The sequence below is a fragment of the Erythrolamprus reginae genome, chromosome 9, assembly GCF_031021105.1.
Source record: "Erythrolamprus reginae isolate rEryReg1 chromosome 9, rEryReg1.hap1, whole genome shotgun sequence".
Taxonomy (NCBI): Eukaryota; Metazoa; Chordata; class Lepidosauria; order Squamata; family Dipsadidae; genus Erythrolamprus; species Erythrolamprus reginae.
This window is the reverse complement of record NC_091958.1, coordinates 13,607,202-13,629,910: the sequence shown is the minus strand read 5'-3', so window position 1 is coordinate 13,629,910 and position 22,709 is coordinate 13,607,202. Positions and strand designations below refer to the sequence as shown.

The window sequence follows — 22,709 nt, the reverse complement described above, 5'->3', positions numbered from 1 at the left end:
GGGAGAGGTTTACAATTCAGAAGATGAGTTTACATCTAGGAAGGGTAAAGTTCAGGTACTTCTCTCTCTTACCTAGAGAATCGGAGGGTGCAGTCTCCAACAGCAACTTGGGCTTAGTCTTCCATTTCAGAATAGGGGAGCGTTGCAAACAAAGGGGGATTTTCGCATCTGTAAGGAATACAGGCCATGTGAATGCATGCAAAGAAACGCCAAAATTCGGCAAAATCTCATGCGCATGAGTGTAGTGTCCTCACGCCGGATTTCACTTTCAACGCATGTGTAGAAGCTGAATCTCGCACGGGTGGGCACGTGCATGTGTCAGGAATGTGCAATTGCATGTGCATCTCTGTTTTTGCAACTCGGACTGCGCACCGGACCGTCCATGCAGCAGCCCACTATTGCGTGTGACGTATCACAGCTTTTTCCTTTGCTAAACCGGGCATGGGCATAGCCAGCACATGACGCAACTGGTCCACACAGCGAGAGTTTGACAGCCCTGCAGTAACCCATAATAAGGATGGCAAATTGAAGTGGCCCAATAGAAATCTTTCCTGCAACACATTCTGCACTATTGCTCTGCACTGTTTCCCTGATTAAACATTATAAATTTCCATATTGGCCTCTCCCTTCCTCTTTGCATAAGCATTTGTTGTCTTTTCAGGCAATGTAGACATTTCTTCTTAAACATTAACAACACCCGAAATGACTCAGAGAAACATGGACTTGGAAAATGTGGCTGGCTCGCAGCCAGGCCCTCTGGGAACGGACTTTGAGCCTGATGAACTGGAGCCATCTGGGCACGGTCGGCCTGTGTGGCTGTCGGAGGAGTCAGACAGCGAACAGGAGGAGGAGGGAGAGTCTGGGTGTTAGGAGCCTACAGAGGCTATAGAACCCCCACCTGGGGATTTGCAGACCCCAACTGGGGATTTGCCAGGGTCTGAGGAGTAGGACGAGGAGATAAGGGACACAATCCTGAATGTAAGTGTAAGAAGGATGCAGGGGAGGCAGGAGCAGTTAAGAAAGCTCAGAAAGAGGAAGTGAGCTCAGTTGTGCATAGTCTGCACTCCCAGAGAGTATATAAGGGGGAAGAGTTGGAATGTGTTCATTGCAGGAAGCCAACGTTCGTGCCTGCGGAGGCGAAGAGCCCGTGAAGAGTGTTTTTGCCTGACAAACCTGGATACAGTACTGGACATTTCATAAGGTTAATATTGTGAGTAGACTTTTGGCTGAGAAGCAACTGTTTGGGACTTTATCTTATCAAGTTGGCCTCATGCCTGGATTTTGGCAGGGGAAAAAGCATTGTTTTGGTTTGCATTTGTGCAGTTAAAAAAATGTCTCGTAAATAGACTCTTGTTCTTTTTGAAACTTTAATGTGTTTGAGTTTTAATTTGGGGCTAATTACCGGCCAGCTGCCCTGCAAGACAGAACAGAAAGGGAATTCTATCCCAGATTTTTTTGGAAATCGGCATCCCCCCCCCCCTGCCCCAAATCTGCTTTTTGGGGGGAAAGTCTTCCAATTAAACAAGAGTTTCTTCTTTGCGAAGAGAAGACGTCTGTCAGTCTTTACTTACGGTGAAGCTCGGCCGCACAAGCCTGGTCCCTGAGCTGCTCTTCATGAACAGACATGGCCCTTCGGTTGACCGCTGGCTTTAGACGAGCTTTGGGTTTGAACTGATTGTCTGAAAAGCGGAAGCAAATCAAATCATGAACGGCATTCAGGCAGGCGTCAATCTATTGTCGGTAAATAATTTGGGTGGCTACATTTGCAAAAAATAAAAGAGCTGGATGCTGCTGCTTAATAGCCCCAGGCCTGCCGGCAAAGCCAGGCCATGAAGGATGGGGGCGGTCCTCTGGGGGCAGTTGATTACAGAGAACCGGGGCCACCACAGAGAAGACTCTCCCATGCTGTTTTCTATTGGTTCTATAGAACCGGTGCAAACCAAGAAGAACCCATCTCTGGATCGGTCCCTAAAGAAGCGGTGGTCATTAGAAAACCAGCAGCTTCCATTTCAACCTACCTCCAGCAATCGTGTTCAAAGGAGAAAAGGAATTCTGCAGTTCCCGTCCTTCACCCGCATTGCTGGTCCTTCTGAAGGGAAGAGGAGCAGCCGTGCTTCTCCCAGTCCTGGGCAAACTGCTGCTCCAGCTCTCTCTCCCTTTCTGCTCCCGGGGCCCGGCTGAATCCTGGTTGGCAAAACCTCTCCTGGGCGAAGGGCTGAATTCCGATCCCTTGCCCTTAAACTCGGCGTTCAGCTGCTTCCCGAGGACCTTCCACGAAAGTCGGCCCTCGAGGGATCCGCCGCTCGGCTCCGTAACTGCTCGGCCAACGGGATCTGCAGATCCGGGACGTACGGAAGGATCTGCAACAGAACGGCCTGTGTTCTCAAGCTCATAAAAAGGCCCCAAATCAACATTCCCACTTCGCCACATGCATCTGCTCGAAGTGCCCTGCCAGAATAACAGTTGGAAGGAATCTTGGCGGTCTTCTAGCTTGACTCATTGCTCAAGCAGGAGACCCTATAGCAGGGATGGCGAGCCTTTTTTCCCTCGGGTGCCAAAAGAGCGTGAATGCACACTATCGTGCATGCGTGAGTGCCCACACCCATAATTCAATGCCTGGGGAGGGCGAATATAGCCTCCCAATCAGAGGCCCTCTGGAGGTCAGAAACAGCCTGTTTCCCAACTTCCGGTGGGCCTGGTAGGCCTGTTTTATGCCATCCCCAGGCTCCAGAGGCTTCTCCTGGCTGCTCATAGGCCAGTGATGGCGAACCTATGGCATGGGTGCCACAGGTGGCACGCAGAGCCATATCTTCTGGCACCCAATCCATTGTCCTAGCTCAGCTCCAATGTCCATGTGTGTGCCAGCCAGCTGATTTTTGGCTTGCACAGAGGCTCTGGGAGGGCGTTTTTGGCTTCCGGAGAGCCTCTGGGAGAATGGGAGAGGATGTTTTTACCCTTACCCGGCTCCAGGGAAGCTTTTGGAGCCTGGGGAGTGCGAAACACAAGCTTAATGGGCCCACCAGAAGTAGGGAAACAGGCAATTTCTGGCCTCCAGAGGGCCTCCGGGGGGGTGAGGGAAGTTGTTTTCGCCCTCCCCAGGCATTAAATTATGAGTGTGGGCACTCGTGCATGTGCAATAGGGCACGCACGTGCCTTTTTGGCATCTGAGGAAGAAAAGGTTCGGCATCACTGTCATCGGCCCTCCGGAAACCTAAATTGGCCTCCCAGAACCTCCATGCTAGCCACAAAACAGCTGACTGGCATGTATATGTGCACTGGAGTTGAGCTAGGGCAACAGCTCGCATGCCGGTAAATATGGCTCTGCGTGCTACCTGTGGCACCTGTGCCATAGGTTCTCCCTCACTGCCCTATAGCATTTCAGACCAATGGCTGTCTAATATCTTCTTCTAAACCGCCTTTAATTTAATTTAATTTAATGGGACTCGGGGCAGCTTACAACAATAAATAGTAAATACAATAAACAAGTCAAATAATTAGTAATACGAACATTAAAACCCATAATAAACTATAATGAATTATTGAATCAAATCCACATATATACAGAATAGTTGCAGTTGGACGTGATATTACATTTACGCCAGGTCTTCACAGCCTTTCAGATGAAGCTCCCACAATTCCAGAAGCAAGTTGTTCCACTGGTTAATCATTCTCACTATCTGGAAATTCCTCCTTAGTTCTAAGGTTGACACCCCTCTTCTTTGTGGCAGCACCTCAGATCTTGGAACACCGCTGACATCTCACCCAGATGTCACGGCTGACATCTCGTTAAACTAGACATCCCCAATTCCTGCAACTGTTCTTCATGTGTTTTAGCCTCCAGTCCCATAATCATCTTTGTTGCACTTCTCTGCACTCTTTCCAGAGTCTCAGCACCCTTTTTGTATTGTGGGGACCAACCAAGATACTAGGGTGGTTCTCCCATTCATTGCTGCTGTGGTCATGATGTGTTTCGGCTTTTAATTATCTCTGAAACTCCAACCAAAACAGGCGAAGGAACCAGTTGGGAATACAGTGGTACATCTACTAATGAACTTAATTCATTCCATGACCAGGTTCTTAAGTAGAAAAGTTTGTAAGAAGAAGCAATTTTTCCCACAGGAATCAATGTAAAAGCAAATAATGCGTGTGATTGGGGAAATCACAGGGAGGGTGGAGGCCCCGTTTCTTCCCAGGAGATTCCTAGAGAGGCCCCATGGAGGCTTCTCCTTGCCTTTTCTAGCCCTGTTTCTTCCCAGGAGATTCCTAGAGAGGCCCCATGGAGGCTTCTCCCCGCCTTTTCCAGTTACAGTTTCGGAGGCTCGGGTTTGTAAGTGGAAAATCGTTCTAGAGAAGAGGCAAAAAAATCTTGAACACCCGGTTCTTATCTAGAAAAGTTCGTAAGTAGAGGCATTCTTAGGTAGATTTACCACTATAGTTGCTGCACATGTGGTTATTTATCTCCCCATTAAACCACAATATCCATCAAGCCCCAAGCATAACCCTTAAAAATTATAACACTCTCCCCCCATCCACCAGCCAATCCTTCATTTCTGGGTTTTGCCCATGTGTCTAAGCTCAAATGTCAAATGCTAATCGTTCAAGGAGTTCAAGTAAGTTTGGTGGGGATGAATTTAAATTAAATTGCTTCATTAAAATTGGCATTTACATTGACCAATCTGCCTAAATGGCTCACATCTACTTTGGGACCGTGAATTTGCAGAGAAGGGTTGATTAGCAAGACACTGAAGAACATAGGCTCCGCAAAGAAGCGAGAATGAAAAAATTAGGCGTCAGGAAATTGCATCTCCCAAGCTTACCTGTGGATATGGAGTGTGTTCGTGATTTCAAAGAGCAGGGAGGAGACTCTGCAGAACAATCTACGATATCCCCTAAAAAACAAAAATGAAAAAATGAACAGTCATACTTCAGGGAGTGGGATGAATCAAGAGAATAAAGCCTTTCGCAATCTATTTAAAGTCCGATCAAACTATTAGTTGTCTACACCCGAGGTGTCAAACTCAATTTCATTGAGGGCTGCATCACAGTTGTGTTTGACCTCAGGGGGGCAGATGTGTGTGTCCAGGTTGTTGAGATATTTATGAATTGGGAGAGCCAATGGTAACAAGGTCAGTCAATGACTAGGAATAGCAACTAAGTCCTCCTGAGTCTGTGCAGAGAATCGAAACTGAAAAACTTAAGCTTAAGGTCGGGCATGGCTTCAGTCCACTGTGCTCTCTTTGACAACTGAAGCAAGGATTCCGAGGACAGAAAACTAACATGACTAAACCTTGGCTAGTTTGTATGTGAAAGCATATTTGGGTGTGGCAAGGCCAATTTATTAAACCTAAAAAAACCTATTAAACCTTTATTAAAGACCTAAAATGGTCACCTAAAAAACGTCACCGTACAAATCCAATACCCAAAAACACTTTAAAACCCTTAATATAAAAACAATCGTGCATCTCATACAGACTATACACAAAACGGAAGCGGCCCAGGAGAATTAATTCCCCCATGCCTGGCGACAGAGGTGGGTTTTGAGGAGTTTGCGAAAGGCAAGGAGGGTGGGGGCAATCCTAATCTCCGGGGGGGAGTTGATTCCAGAAGGTCGGGGCCACCACAGAGAAGGCTCTTTCCCTGGGTCCCGCCAGACAACATTGTCTAACCGGTCGCTGGGATGCTTGCTTGTTTTTTTGCAGACGTTTCATTACCCTAACTAGGTAACATCATCAGTGCTAAGGGTGAATTTTTAAAAAGCTTCCTTTACTTGATTTCTACAATGGTAGAATGCTGGGAATAAATGACATAAAAAATAAAGACCGTCCTATGATTCTTATTCACAGTGTGGAGGAGTACAGTATATGGGTTCCATCTCATCCCTTTAAAGATCCCTTGGGTAGGTTCCTACAAGCTCATTCCCTCCCATCTGCACAACCCATCTGCAACCCAACGTCATTTAAGATCTGGATTCATGCTACATGCCTAAATGCTAAAATCAGTCCCAGGACTTCATGTTGCTTTAACGGGTTTATGCAATAACGATAGTCCCTGATTTAAAAACCATTTTGTTTAATGACCATTCAAAAGTTACTGCACTATAACTTGTGTCCATTGCAGCTGAAAAATTTAAAAGAAGTTTTGAAAGGTGGAGCTTTTCTTGCTAGAAAGTTCACAAGGGGATCTTGTGTCATTGTGGTTGTTATTTCAACCCAGAAAGGAACATCAAGGGCTCCTTTGCTGGATATCGGCTGTTTAAGCTTCCAATAAAACTTACTCTAGGTAGTAAACAGAATATTCGGAATACTTAATTGGAGTATTAACTTCCAATAAAGCTTAGTCTAGGTAGTAAACAGTATTTGGAATAATTAATTGGAGTATTAACCTCCACATAAGCTTAGTCTAGGTAGTAAACAGTATTTGGAATAATTAATTGGAGTATTAACCTCCAAATAAGCTTAGTCTAGGTAGTAAACAGAGTATTTGGAATATTTAATTGGAATATTAACCTCCAAATAAGCTTAGTCTAGGCAGTAAACAGAGGGGGGAAAGAGCATTGATTGTTACTCACCGTCAGAACCGGCCTTTTTGATTTCCCCATCTTTACTCTGTAAAAGAATGCAAAATAATAGAAACACTCAGAGGGGATATTTTGTAGAAAATGTTTTACTTGTAAAATAGACTACAGTCCAAAACAGGGCAAATGAACCGCCATAACTGGGCCTGAAGTGAATAAACCCTTAGATGAAGAAAAGCAAAAAAACCAGAAATAGAAATTATGGAAACTATAAATTATAGTTTCTAAAAATGATTAAATCAACACATTTAGAAGAGACACCGAAAGTTCTAAAGTGTATGGGAACAAGTTTTCAGTCTGTTAAATAAGAGATGAGCCAGGATAAAAATCAATCAGGCAAAGGTAAAGGAGGAGAAAGAGAGAAGTAGAAAGGAGGAGTGGAGTGAAGGAGGAAGGGGGAGAGAAGGAGTAAAGAAGGTAGAGAGAAGAAATAGAGAAAGAGGGAGGAGAGCAGCAGCAAGTTCCTACCGATACGGTCAACACCATTGTACTGGTAGCGAAAATTGAGATGAGCGCACAGCTCTGCATCTCTGGCTTGCGCGCACATATGTGTGTGAGCGAGAATTTGCCTCTGCACATGGGCAGGAAACAAGATCTGTTCAGGAAGGTGTAATATCAGTCAGCCGAGGCTACAATAGAAGATTGTTTTGGAACATTTGCTTCCATAAGAACCCACAGAGGAAAACATTCCTTCCGAAAATTAGCACCGACTGGCAAAGAGAAGCCTTTCAGAATTGGTACTGGGTTCAAGTTTAGTCCTAGTGTAGTTGGTGGGTTTTACATAGAAACATGGCAGGAAAAGACCTCCTGGTCCATCTAGTCTGCCCTTCTACTATTTCCTGTATTTTATCTTAGGATGGATCTATGTTTATCCCAGGCATGTTTAAATTCAGTTCCTGCGGATTTACCAACTACGTCTGCTGGAAGTTTGTTCCAAGTGTCTACTACTCTTTCAGTCAAATAATATTTTCTCCTGCTGCTTCTGATCTTTCCCCTAACTAACCTCAGATTGTGCCCCCTTGTTCTTGTGTTCACTTTCCTATTAAAAACACTTCCCTCCTGAACCTTATTTAACCCTTTGACATCCTTTCCCTTCTGTCCTCCAGACCAGTGTTTCCCAACTTTGGCAACTTGAAGATATCTGGCCTTCAACTCCCAGAATTCCCCAGCCAGCATTCGCTGGCTGGGGAATTCTGGGAGTTGAAGTCCAAATATCTTCAATTTGCCAAGGTTGGGAAACACTGCTCCAGACTATACAGATGGAGTTCATTAAGAAGATGTTTACTTCCTGGAAAGCAGTGGTGGGCTTGTGGTGGTGCAGGCCACTCTACAGAGTGGTAGTAAAACCGAGGAAGTGTGTGCAGCTGTGTGTTACTGGTGGGCGCATGCATGCCTGGTGTGAGGTTTGGCTTTTGTGCATGCACATGTGTGAGATTTCTGCAATTTTCCCTGGATTTTTTGATTCCCTGCATGTGCAGAAGCAAAGAAATGAGTGATCATCTAAATCTCACATGCACCAACGTCCATGTGCAAGATTTGGCTCCTGTTCATGCTCAGAAAGCCAAATCTTGCACGAGGATGCTTGCCCACGTGAAATGTTGGTGATTTTTGCCATCTTCACGCATGCACGAAAGCAATTGGCGCAAAACACCTAAATCTCATGTGTGCGAGCATCCTCACATGAGATTAGGCTTGTGTGCATGTGCAGGAAGTCGAATTTCAAACCTGGAGGCCAGCCGCCCACGCACACCGCCGGGAACACATCAGTAGTGCTGGTGGCGGGCAGCCCTGCACTGCTGGAAAAGGTGCAGTCACCTCCAGAGAACCCAGGTTGATGCAGTGGTTACAAACCAGGAGACCCCGAGTTCTAGTCTCGCTTAGGCAAGTGTCCACTGTTCTGTGGCTTACCTGTTTCTTTTTGCCTTCGGAAGACAACACCTTGGTGACCCCAATCCGATGCAGCATGACATGGACGCGCTGTTCAAAGGAACTGGGCAGCTCACCATCGCTCTTCTCAAAGGACCGCTTCTGTAGGACGAAACACTGAAAGTCAATGCCCTCCCCATAATCAATATCACTTTGATTCAATATATCAAAGCCTTAGTTATGTCACATTTTTCTACAAGAAAATTCTTCATTTCCATATATGTGCATCCTGCTCCCCAAAACTGGACAATTGTATTACCATGTCTGACAAGATCCACACCCTAGAACAGTGATGGCGAACCTATGGCATGGGTGCCACAGGCGGCACGCGGAACCATATCTGCCGACACTCGAGCCATTGCCCTAGCTCAGCTCCAGCACGCATGTGAGCACCGGCCAGCTGATTTTTGGCTCGCACGGAAGCTCTGGGAGGGCATATTCGGCTTTTGGAGGGCCTCCAGGAGGATGGGGGAGGGCATCTTTGCTGGGCCCAGCAGAAGTTGGGAAATGGCCTAAGACGGCCTCCATGGGGACACGAGATGCAATTTTTACTTTCCCCAGGCATTAAATTATGGGTGTTGGCACTGGCACAGGCACGATAGTGTGTGCGCATGTGATTTTGGCACCCGAGGGAAAAAAGGTTCTCTATATCACTGCCTTAGAAGCAACTCAAAGATCCAACAAACATACATTGACAGCCTTGAACCACGTCTTGCGTCTATGGAGAAAAATGTCCAAGCACTGAAAAATGCAAAGCTATCAAACTAAACACCCTTCACCACTCCACCACCATCTGTTTATACTCCACCAAAACCACCTCAACTTCTACCACAAAGACCTACCAACTCAACCATTAAATAAAAGATAAATAAAAATAAAATCGAAGCGTGGAACTCATTACCGGACTCCATAGTGTCATCCCCAAACCCGTTACCCTTAGATTATCTACGGTTGACCTATCCAGATTCCTGAGAGGTCAGTAAGGGGCGAGTACAAGTGCACTAGAGTGCCTTCCGTCCCCTGTCCTATCACTCTCCTATAACTCCTATACCTTTCTTCTATTCCTATATCTCTTCTATTCTTTCATTGATATGTTCTATTACTATATCTTCTTTTCTATTCTTTCTTAGATATATTTTACTGAGTATCTCCTCTATAACCTTCATCATGTACTTTACTATGTGTGTGTGTGTGTGTCTGTATGTATGTATATACACACACACACACACACACACACACACTAAAACCCTCATTGTGTATTGGACAAAATAAATAAAAATAAATAAATAATACTGCCACACTGATTTCCCCACCCCACTCCATTTTCAGGGGAGATCTTTTCTGAAATCATCCCTCTGGGATTGTGCTACAAACACAAACAAGCCAAAGTAGGCTAGGTCACATCAGTGTTAGTGCTAGTGACTACCGTAGCACAGATGAGGTTACCTAGTCTGAGTAAGGAAACGACTGCAAGAAAACAAGCAAAGCCAGGCAGACTCAAAGAGCCCACATTTCAACCCTGAGCTACTAATATTCTCCTTTTTAAGCCAAAGTAGACTAGGTTCCTTCTTTCACAAACCACAATTGCTGCCATCCAGATAACATTCAACTCTCCAGTTTTGTTCCCCCTGTTTTGAGTCACCAAGAAACCTCATTCTTCTGTTTCTACAGTAAGCATTGTTCAGTAAAATTGGAGTTGCTATTGCCATACCTGCTGCTTCCTAAAACATGAGCCTTGGTGGCATAGTGGTTAGAGTGCAGTACTGCAAGCTACTTCTGATGATCATCAACTGCCAGCAGTTTGGCAGATCGAATCTCAGTAAGTTCAAGGTTGACCCATCCTTCCATCTTTTCAAAGGTGGGTAAAATGAGGACCCAGATTGTTGGGGGCAATACGCTTACTCTGTAAACCACTTAGAGAGGGTGTAAAGCAGCGGTATATAAGTCTAAATGCTATTGCTATTGCTAAAAAAAGACAATTCCCCTACAATTTCCCTACAGCACCTCCATAAAATAGACAAAGATCATATCAGGATAATTGCCTAAATATTGTTGCATGTCCACACGGGTCTCCAGCCAGAAGATCAACACCCTCAAAAGGACACATTCCAGTGACTCCCCAATAACCACAACAGAAAAAAAAACCATAGGCCCAGCAAAGTCCAGTTGGGTTGACTGGTGAACCTACCTACGTCTTGTTCTTGTTGTACCCTCAGGTGCTTTGGAGAATAGGTTGTCTCCCTTTTCTTTGTGGCAACCCCTAAGATATTGGAAGACTGCTATCCTGTCTCCCCTGGTCCTTCTTTTCATTAAACTAGCCATGCCCAGTTCCTGCAACCGTTCTTCATATGTTTTAGCCTCCAGTCCCCTAATTATCTTTGTTGCTCTTCTCTGCACTCTTTCTAGAGTCTCAACATCCTTTTTGCACCGTGGCGACCAAAACTGGTCACCACGATGTATTTATTTAGTAAGACGTATAGATGTCTTTATACTTCTATACATCTTACTAAATGTAGTAAGCAGAGATGATAATTCCAGGTCATCTCCTGAAGGTTCAATCCTGTCTCCCACGCCTTGGTGAATAAGAAGACGCCTGCACTGGCTGCCGATCAGTTTCCGGTCACAATTCAAAGTGTTGGTAATGACCTTTAAAAGCCCTACATGGCATTGGACCAGAATACATCCGGAACCGCCTTCTACCGCACGAATCCCAGCGGCCAATAAGGTCCCACAGAGTTGGCCTTCTCCGGATCCCGTCGACCAAACAATGTCGTTTGGCGGGCCCCAGGGGAAGAGTCTTCTCTGTGGCAGCCCCGGCCCTCTGGAATCAACTTCCCCTGGAGATTAGAACGGCCCGCACCCTCCTTGTCTTTCGCAAGTTACTTAAGACCCACCTATATCACCAGGCATGGGGGAACTAAGACATCTCCCCCAGGCTTATTATATTTCATGTTTGATGTGTATGTGCTGTATGGTTTTTAATTGCTGAGATTTTTATATATTTCATTATTAGATTTGTTCCATTGTTATACTGTTTTTATTCTGTTGTGAGTCTTCGGAGAGGGGCGGCATACAAATCTAATAAATTGAATTGAATTGAAATGCCGCGAGTTTTCTCCACCTTGGGTTCCATGGTGGAAGGAAAGAACAAATAACCTCCGAGCTACCGACAACATCAATGAAGAAACTCACCTTCTCGGGCCTCACACCAAGTCCCTCCGTCTCGTCTCCTGACAAGAGTATCAAGGATTGAGACTTCCCTTCCCGGGAGTACTTCGGCCTTGCCCGACGGGCGCTATCTGGGGTCTGGCTTTGCTCCAAGTAGCCTCTGCTCTCCCCAGACAGCCCTCCTTCCTCAGATTTGCTTAGCGCTTTGGCCGAGTCGCAGGCTTTGCTGGGGGTCCTTAGAATATCGCTGAGCATCAGCCTCCTGCCCCTTGCTGGAGAGGGACCCCCCTCGCAGTCTCTCTCGGACTTGGGCCCCCGACTTGACTTGGGCTTCTTGAAGGCAAAGAAGTGTCCGATTTTCTTCTTTAAGGTCCGAGAACCAGAAGACGGGGATGCGACTGCGGTGGGAGAGGTTTCCAAGGAAGTAGGACTGCGGGAAGGAAAGGCAGCATGGAATTACTTGCAACATTATATGAAGGTGGAGAGAATGGGGGGTCACCAGTGATGGGCTCCTTCAGGTAAGGTTAAGTACGCAAAACCGGTAGAAAAGTTTTGGTCAGAAGGGCTGCATAGAAATCCAAATAATTAATAAACAAACAAATAAATGTGCTTGTTCCATTACATGGCTTGGTACTGTCACTATTTGTTGGGGTTTTTGAGTCACACATAACTCATTTATGACTACATAGGGATTCTAGGCTGATCTCTCTTTTCACTCCACCCCTAGTTTCTGCTACTCTTTCTCCTACATCAAAGGACTTCAACAATAACAATGTTTATCACCAGCATTATATGCCGATGACCCTTGTTTTTACCTGATCATGGCTGGCTAGGAAATGCTGGAAATTGAGGTCCACGTGTCTTAAAGTTGCCAAGGTTGGATGCCCCTGATCTAAACATTGCTTTGATTGAAAATCTTCCTCCTGTTCCTCAAAGTTACTTCTTTTCCCCATCCCCTGCTCTGTGAAAAGTCCCTGTCTTTGCTTGCCCCACGGAATCTTTACTTACAGCAAATATTCGTGGTTCACCGTCTTGGTGAAGAATTCATCTAAGCCTTCATCCAGCCTGGCAATGCTTCTGTCTTCTGTATTTTCACGCACAGGCGGCTGGACCTAGAAGAAGAACCAGAGTTACCTTTCCTCCATTTAGGGTTCTTGGGATATTTTGGGTAAACAACATAGAAGATACATGGAATAGCGCTTTCCATCACACCACGAATCTGCGCGCCTTGTGAATGACGAAAGGATGTGGAAGGTCAGCATGGGTGGGATAAGAGAAGAAAATAATGTTAAAATAAATAAACCTTACGTGATCATTTGACTATGGACCAAGAAGAGCCGGTAAGTGCTGAATAAAATGGTTTGAAATGAAGTGAATGCCATTTGTTGGATTCTCAAACTAAATGACTTTTTATTGGCATCAATCAGATCGTCTGACTGATGCAAATAAATTGTTAAATACTTAAACAAGCTGCTAAATCTCTCTCTCTCTCTGTATATGCATAACATATTTTTGCTGATAATGAAAAGGGAGACTAGTATAAATCTATTTCAAGCTTATTGTGCTCTCATCAGCTAGCCATACCCTTACTGCGATTTGAACCTGCAGTGTCTGCCCTGCAAGGCAGTAGCTTTAACCTCTAGACTGCTGGCTCTCCTCCTCTCAGCTTGAACCAGGGAAGAGTTACATGTTTTTTTTCTGTTGAATCACCTTGGTATAACCAAATATGGGAGGAGCACACTGCTTCCTTCTCTCTCTCTCTCTCTCTCTCTCTCTCTCTCTCTCTCTCTCTCTCTCTCTCTCTCTCTCTCTCTCTCTCTCTCTCTCTCTCTCTCTCTCTCTCTAATCTACCTACCTATCTATCTATCTATCTATCTATCCCAATAATATATTTATTAGTCAAGTGAACTTTGTAGACTTGTTTTTATAGACAGTACGCAGCCCCAGGAACTAAACCCAAAGGTCCCTGTTCAGTGGGGTTTTAGCGTGACTGCATTATGTAGCACAAATCCAAGCCACGCTAAAACCCTATTAAAATCAATAAGACATAAATTAATTCTGACAACTCGCTGCATTGATTTCAGTAATAGTTCAACATCATTGGGGTCAACAACTACAACCGCAAAGGACACAGTGCTATGCAATGAAAAGAGACAGGTCTCCAAATAAACATTGTCCAGTCCAGATATTGAGAAGGTGCTCAGAATAGAATAGAATAGAATAGAATTCTTTATTGGCCAAGTGTGATTGGACACACAAGGAATTTGTCTTTAGTACATGTGCTCTCAGTGTACATCAAAGGAAATATACATTTGTCAAGAATCATGAGGTGCAACACTTAATGATAATCCAGGTACAAATAGTGATGGTGAACCTATGGCATGCGTGCAGTTGAAGGGCCATAAAATTTTTTACTACTACACTGTGGGTGTGGCTTATTTTGTGGGTGTGGCTTGACAGTAGAAGCCACTACTTGAGGACTAATTACATGCAAATGCAGACTTCAGTGAAGTGAAAGCATGCATGTGATTGTTCAATTTTAAATGATTAGTTTTAAGATAATTTTTTAATTAACTATTCTATTCATTGGCTTAGAAATGTTTTATTTTATTTATTTAATTTCTCCAAAACACAATAATACACAATGAAGGTTATAGAGGATATAGTTGAGTAAAATGTGTTAAAGAAAGAAGAGAAGAGAAGATATAGGAATAAAATATATCAATGAGAGAATAGCAGAAAAGATATAGGGATAGAAGAGAAGACATACGAGATATAGGAGAGACTATAGGACAGGGGACGGAAGGAACTCTAGTGCACTTGTACTCGCCCCTTACTGACCTCTTAGGAATATATATTGTACCTTTTCTATCAAAATGTTGTAAGCTGCCCCGAGTCCACGGAGAGGGGTGGCATATAAGTCCAATAAATAAATAAATAAATTTCAGCAATTCTGTTCTCTCTGGGGCTACATTTGAAGAATGTTCGGAAACTTCAGATCGTGCAGAATGCAGCTGCGAGAGTAATCATGGGCTTCTCTAAGTATGCCCATGTTACTTCAACACTCCGCAGTCTGCATTGGTTGCCGATCAGTTTCCAGTCACAATTCAAAGTGTTGGTTATGACCTATAAAGCCCTATATGGCATCGGACCAGGATATCTGCGAGACCGCCTTCTGCTGCATGAATCCCAGCGACCGGTTAGGTCCCACAGAGTTCGCCTTCTCCGAGTCCCGTCGACTAAACAATGTCGTCTGGCGGGACCCAGGGGAAGAGCCTTCTCTGTGGTGGCTCCAACCCTCTGGAACCAGCTCCCCCCGACATTAAGATTGCCCCCACCCTCTTTGCCTTTCATAAACTCCTTAAAACCCACCTCTGCCGTCAGGCATGGGGGAATTGAAACATCTCCCCCTTGCCCATGTAGTTTTAGTGTATGATTGATTGTGTGCTTGTTTTTTATATATTGGGGTTTCTTTTTTTGGACTTTTAAACCTAAAACTAATTTAGATTGCTAAATATTAGATTTGTTACTATGTACTGTTTTTACCATTGTTGTGAGCCGCCCCGAGTCTGCGGAGAGGGGCGGCATATAAATCCAATAAATCTAATCTAATCTAATCTCTAAATTTAAGCACAACAGCACTGATTGTCTCACATATCAGCAAAGGAGGCAATATAATTTATTACAAAGCCGCAGATAATGCACTCAGTTGTAGAATAAACCCTTTAAATTGAACACCAGGTATTCACCGAAGAATTACAAAGGTTTCCCCCAAGAAAATCTGAGTTAATCCTATAAATCTTGTTGTATTTAACCCATTAAGCAGTAGAGCAGAGGCCGCTATGATTAGCATCCCAAAACGTCAACGTCTTTTGCATATAAATATGCCTACTTTTAAATTCTTCAGTTAATGTGCTGCAATTTACTTCAGTAAGTGTTAGCATGTCTCGGTGTAGCTCTGTGCGAAACCTTCGACATACAATCAGCAGAGTTGTTGCAGTGGTGTAGATAATGTGGGCTAGCCAGATAAAGACTCAGACTAACTATTAACAATATTATTATTTACAAATATACAACCATATTAACAATAGATTACAAACCGCACACATCTAAGAATAATACGACTCATAAGTAAAAGTATCTCAAAGTAACTTCCTCCACAGGGAATGGTGCTGGCGCCCTCTTATGGCAAACCAGTCAAAGTTCTTAAAGATACAATCTTTACTTTTATAGACCAACATTGTTAGTTTACTATATGGCAACGCCAAAGTAGGTTATGTACCATGTACTAACAGTAAATAAGAAATTCAGAGAGTCTATCTTTAATACCTATTCCAGAGTAGGAAATGATGATTTATTACCAGCCTTGGCTAATAAATAATAGGTCAGGGGTAGAAAAAGTTGACTCTTCTATGACTTGTGGACTTCAACTCCCAGAATTCCTGAGCCTATCATGCTAGCTCAGGAATTCTGGGAGTTGAAGTCCCCATGCCATAGAAGAGACAACTTTGCCTACCCCTGTCAGATCAAGGATAGTGAAAATGTAGTTTGTGGAAATGTCTAAAATAGTGTTGCTGGTTGGGGAATTCTGGGAGTTGGAGTCCGCACTTCTTAAAGTCACCAGGGTGTAGGTGACCCCCTCCCCAAAGAAGCATCGTCAATCTCCTGGACCCAGCTCCGTGCCACCTCCCTGCTGGCCGAAACCAGCCAGGAGGGACACGGATCCAGTAAACAGATGGCAGAACTCACAGCTACAATGGCCTTGTCCACTTCATCAGGTGTCACCAGATCAAACTCTTCCCAAACAGATGGACAGGTACGGGCCCCAGTCATCTCGACTGACTCTGTTATCCAATCGGAGTCGAGGTCTGTCCAGATCCGAGCGACTTTATTAGCGAAAAATGTGTTAAAATCCCCGGGACTACTCTGCAAGGGCTCTCCAACTCCCCCCTGGTTAAGAAGGGAGCGGGTCACCCTAAACAGAGCAGCCAGGCGAGATTCCGCTGACGCAATCAAGGCGGCATGATACGTGCATCTTGCTGCCTTGAGTGCCACTTTGTAAGTCTTAATATGAGCTCTTACAAGTGTTTGATCAGATTCGGACTCACTCTTCCTCCATCGCTTCTCTAGACTTATTCCCTTATTTCAATGGTTCTCAACATTTTCTTCACTGCAGAGACCCTTTAAATATCTGTTGTAGCCACGTACCACCAAGACTTAAGTCAAGATTTAAATCATAACATTCCTTCAAACTTTCAGGGACTCCCTGTGACAGGGATCTATCTGTGGACTACAGTTGAGAACCACTGCCTTAGTGATTAAAACGGTAGAGGTAAATTGTTACACCATATTATAACACCAGTGTAGAAAATTATCATCATCATCTTTTAACGACCCCATAATCTCTGGCGGGATGGTGTTCGCATTGGCAACAGGAAGAGCATCTGGCCATTAAAACACTCTGCTAATTCCATTCAGTTGGCCTGACTCCATTCCGCAAGGGATTACGGGGTCATTAAAAGATGAAGATATAGTGCAAGGGTTATCAACACTCTACTATTCCCTCAACACTGTCAAACCATTTCCTAACTCTGCACTACTATTAATCTTCTCATCGTTCCCATCACCCATCTCCTCCCACAAAATGGCTGTATGATTGTAACTTGTTGTTTGTATCCTTACAATTTATGTTGACTGGGTCCTAATATGATTGGATTGCTTATCTGTACCTGGACTATGAAGTGTTTATTATTTGTTTTATTTGATTTATTCATTTGTCCAATACACAATACATATGGAAGAGGATAGACATGAAGTAATATATATAAAGATAATATGTAAAAATAGAGGAGAAGATATATGAAAGGAAGAAAATATATATGATATATGAGATAAAGGAAAGACAATTGGACAGGGGATGAAAGGCACACTGGTTCACTTATGTACGCCCCTTACTGACCTCTTAGGAACCTGGAGAGGTCAATCGTGGAGGGTCTAAGGGAGAAATGTTGGGGGTTAGGGGTTGACACAATTGAGTCCCGTAATGAGTTCCACGCTTCGACAACTCGATTGTTAAAGTCATACTTTTTACAGTCAAGTTTGGAGCGGTTAATATTAAGTTTGAATCTGTTGCGTGCTCTTGTGTTGTTGCGGTTGAAGCTGAAGTAGTGTTGTACCTCATGATTCTTGACAAACTTTTCTTTTATGTACATGGACAGCATATGCACCAAAGACAAATTCTTTGTGTGTCCAATCACACTTGGCCAATAAAAAATTATTCTATTCTATTCCATTCCATTCCTCTCCACTCTATGTAACTTTGTTGCTTCTATCCTTACGATTTATATTGACTGGTTCCTAATATGATTGGATTGCTTATTTGTGCCAGGACTATCATTAAGTGTTGTACCTTATGATTCTTGACGAACATATTTTTATGTACACCGAGAGCATATGCACCAAGACAAATTCCTCGTGTGTTCAATCACACTTGGCCAATAAAAAATTCTATTCTATTCTATTCTATTCTATTCCATTCCACTCCACTCCACCCTATGTAACTTTGTTGCTTCTATCCTTACAATTTATATTGACGGGTTCCTAATATGATTGGATTGCTTATTTGTACCAGGACTATCATTAAGTGTTGTACCTTATGATTCTTGATGAACATATTTGTATGTACACTGAGAGCATATGCACCAAGACAAATTCTTTGTGTGTCCAATCACACTTGGCCAATAAAAATTCTATTCTATTCTATTCTATTCTATTCTATTCTATATTAACACCAGTAGTAGAACTCTCTCATTTCATCTCTCCCTCCTTCCCTCACACACACACTTCAGATCATGTTCTATCATTGTTTCCTCCTATGAATAACTCGCAGAGGATGTTCTGAGCTTTATAACTTCTCTGGCAACCCAGATTGTCTCTAATTAAAAAAAAATAAATAAAGAAAGAAATCTGCCCACATAGGAGGCGTTGGCTATTTTCCCAAGTTTAATGCCAATTTGAGCCCGCCTGAAATTACACCACAGACTGTCGCTCACCCTTGTGAATTAAAGGAGTATCTATACAGATTTGTCATCTGACTGCAAAACAAAACAAAACAAAACAACGAAGGAGGCTGTCATATTCCCCGAGAGCTTGATTTTAACTGGAAATTTTAGGGAAATCAATTTTAATGCTGCATATGCTTGAGGCACCAGGAGATGTCTGGTGACAGTGAAGAGTTTTAACAAGTTTGACACCTCTGGGGAATTGGAGCTCTTGTGAATGAGAAGGGTAGTGAAGGTTGGAGTTCCTTCTTCTGAACTTATTCGTCTCAGGAGGAACTTAAGGTCTCTGAATCGTTCTAAAAATGCCACTCTTTGCTTGGATCATCCATGATGCCATTAGCCAAGGAGGACTAGACTAGAAGCACCCTATATAACCTTGAGTTGACATTGGCTCCACTGATTTCATGCCGTCATGGTTTACAGGCAGAGATCCACAATTCAAGAAGATACTTGATTGAGCCTCTCAATAGCCCAGTAGTTGAAAATGAAAAGAATGAATAGAAGGACCAGGGGAGACATGATAGCAGTCCTCCAGTATCTCAGGGGCTGCCACAAAGAAGGAGTCAAATCTGTTCTCCAAAGCACCTGAGGGTAGAACAAGATGCTACCTAAGTCATAAATGCACCAGAGTGCCTTCTGTCCAGGGGTGGGCTGCTGCCCGGGTGGGGAGGAAGGCAGTGGGGTAGCGAAAATGGAGCTCCACCCCAGAGCACCCAATTTGCACTGAAAGGTGAAAGAAAATACAGGGCGTCCAGCATAAGCAACACCCACAGTGTGGTAGTAAAAAATTTGGTAGCCCTTCACTGCTTCCGTCCATTGTCTTAATGTGTATCATGTATATAAATACTGTATCTTTGTATACCATCAATATGTACTTGATAAAACAAATAAATAAATAAACATAAATAAAGTATTTGTCTATCATCTATTCATCATCTACCTACCTACCTCCATCTATCTGTCTGTCTATCTATCTATCATCTATCTGTCTGTCGTTGGAAGGATGTGACAAAATGGACAATGCAAAATTGGTATAGGTACATGGTGGACCATATTCAATTTGAAATTATGGATAAAAGGATAAATTCGGATAATGAAACTGAGTTGGGACAACTGATGGGACGGTGGGACAAGGTAAGACGATATATGACGAGCAGAATCCGAGACCAAGCTACAAGAAATAAATTGGAATCACTCTATAATATGTAAACAGATATATTGCTCTTGGGTCAAGTGGACTATACAAGAAACACCCCCGATTTGGTGGTGGGGAATGTGTGTGTGTCTGGGTGGTGGGCACAATTCACTATGCACTGTTTTATGTTGTGTGATATAAAAATTGTTAAAAATTAATAAAAAATTTTTTAAAAAATCTATCTGTCTGTCTGTCTATCTATCTATCATCTATCTGTCTATCATCTATATATCATCTATTCAACATCTACCTACCTACGTACCTCCATCTATCTATCTATCTGTCTGTCTATCTATCATCTGTCTGTCTGTCTGTCTATCTATCTATCTATCTATCTATCTATCTATCTATCTATCTATCTATAATCTATCTGTCTATCATCCATCTATCATCTGTCTGTCTGTCTGTCTGTCTATCTGTCTGTCTATCTATCTATCTATCTATCTATCTATCTATCTATCTATCTATCTATCTATCTATCTATCTATCTATCTATCTATCTATCTATCTACACACACATACATGAAATGACCCTTAGGTTCATCTACTACATGTATGCAGGTACAGTGATAAAGGAGAGAAAGGGAACATATTTGGACACTTCAATATTCAGATATGCCCACCTACCTATCGCAAGATACTTATTTTGCTGGAAATTTTATATTTCATTTCTAATGGGTCACCATGATGGATTGATTTGAGATAATTTCTTCAATTGCTTCATTACAATACGGGTGACTCCCCTGTTAAATAATTAAATCTTTCCTCCACTTCACTCCATTCCAATGGATAGGGGGGGGGGGGGGAAAGACAAATGAATAATAAGTTTGGTACCCAAGTCTCTTGCATCTTCAAATGTTACTTCTCAGAAGAAATTATCATCATTGGTGGTTGCTTGTGCATTGGCATGGAACTTAGTTCTCTTGGTAAAATAGAATGAAGTACACCATTTTTTCCCATCTGCCTTAACTCCTATTAATTATTAGACATGACTCAGTCATTCCTTTCCTTTATTCCACTGGCTTTCTGATGTAGAAGCCCTTTCAAGTTATAAGATCAGCGGTGCTAACCAAACTACAATAAGTCAGTTTTGCAAATTGCAACATCCTCTAACCGATTCCCGCTTTTAGCATAAATGATTTGCACAAACAAAGTTCTATTAATGGATCAGACTCATTAATGTTGATTCGGGGAACAAATAGAGAACTGCAGGATCTAATTTATTGTCGACCTCTTTTTCCGCATGAAATACTTTCTCGCCTCCTTTGATAATCCTAGACCTTATCCTTGTGTCTCCTTTTAGTAGATATTCATGGGTATATGAGCAAAGAGGAAACATCTGGACCAGGGTTAGGCAAAGTTGGCTCTTCTATGACTTGTGGACTTCAAGTCCCAGAATTCCTGAGCCAATCATGCTAGCTCAGGAATTCTGGGAGTTCTTTGCTCATATATCTACATGGCATAGAAGAGCCAACTTTGCCTATCCCTGATTTCTGGACCAATCAAAATTGGATAACCATTGTCATCTTGGGAATGTCATTGACCAGTTCATTTCCACTGAAATCTGAAACTTCTCAAATTGTTTTGGCTACTATGGTTAGTGGACAACTATCAATCTATCATGCATAAATATAGTTTGGCAAAGAAACCATCCACAATAGAATTTATTCAACCTAAGAGAGACTATGAATAAGCTGCCTTCCATGAAATCAGTTCCAAACTGTCAACAGAGCTGATATGAGCTCTCGGAGGCAGTGGTCCATGATTATTCATGTCCATCTACAAATAAGAATTAGAACTTGCTACATGAGGACGCACTCAACAATGAATTATCACTCCTTCCTATAAACCCCTTATTCTACAATAGGGGTAGGCAAAGTTTGCTCTTCTATGACTTGTGGACTTCAACTCCCAGAATTCCTGTTCCAATCATGCTAGCTCAGGAATTCTGGGAGTTGAAGTCCACATGTCATAGAAGAGCCAACTTTGCCTATCCCTGCTCTACAAGAATGCAACCCACCCTTAAACAACTGTGTGTTCTAAGAACCTACTTGCAAATTCCATTATGTACGTTGAAAGGATAAGTTGTAAGCAGTGATGCACCAAACAGGTTCACATTATAGTATTAAACATTGATCTGAACATGTGGAAAGACTACAAATATGATGCTCTAAGAACAGCAGTGGAGATTAACCCAACATTCATATATTCCTGTATTGGCTGAGCAGTGAACTTGAACCGAAAGCAACTTTTGCTGGCTGTAAGCTTTCAGAGTCTGGCGCATGGCGCAAAATAATTTGCCAAATATAAGTGTGTATTCTACATTTGTATGCATATACTGTACATCTATCCCAGTGTTTCCCAACCTTGGCAACTTGAAGATATTTGGACTTCAACTCCCAGAATTCCCCAGCCAGCAAATGCTGGCTGGGGAATTCTGGGAGTTGAAGTCCAGATATCTTCAAGTTGCCAAGGTTGGGAAACACTGGTCTATCCTATCCAATGCCAAATATAAACAGGAGATAATGTTAAACCAGCATCTTGAGTTCTGGTTAATGGATGTGGGATTTTAATTGGCGAATCTTGGAGTTCTGCTGAACAGTTAAGTAGGTCCAGAAATCTGAAAGCTGCTTCTCTCTTTGCTTAACTGAAACCAGGTGGAAAATAATATGGTAAGTGCATTTTGCACACGTGTGTAGTCCAAACACAAGGACTACATCCCACCCAAGTCCATTCTCCAAAAGTCAGAAGTTGCTTAATATGGAGTTTGTCAACAGTTGGGATG

The 22,709-nt window shown here is 43.0% G+C and overlaps 1 protein-coding gene across 1 annotated transcript in view; it reads right to left on the bottom strand.

Annotated features, from left to right (window-relative positions):
* Window positions 1-22,709, bottom strand: part of CARMIL2 (capping protein regulator and myosin 1 linker 2) — a 111,995-nt gene that overhangs the window by 3,343 nt on the left and 85,943 nt on the right. Inside the window, 8 exon segments of the mRNA XM_070760343.1 lie at window positions 73-168; window positions 1,572-1,679; window positions 2,019-2,360; window positions 4,818-4,889; window positions 6,569-6,605; window positions 8,483-8,602; window positions 11,693-12,098; window positions 12,677-12,780. Coding sequence (XP_070616444.1) covers window positions 73-168; window positions 1,572-1,679; window positions 2,019-2,360; window positions 4,818-4,889; window positions 6,569-6,605; window positions 8,483-8,602; window positions 11,693-12,098; window positions 12,677-12,780 — 1,285 coding nt within the window.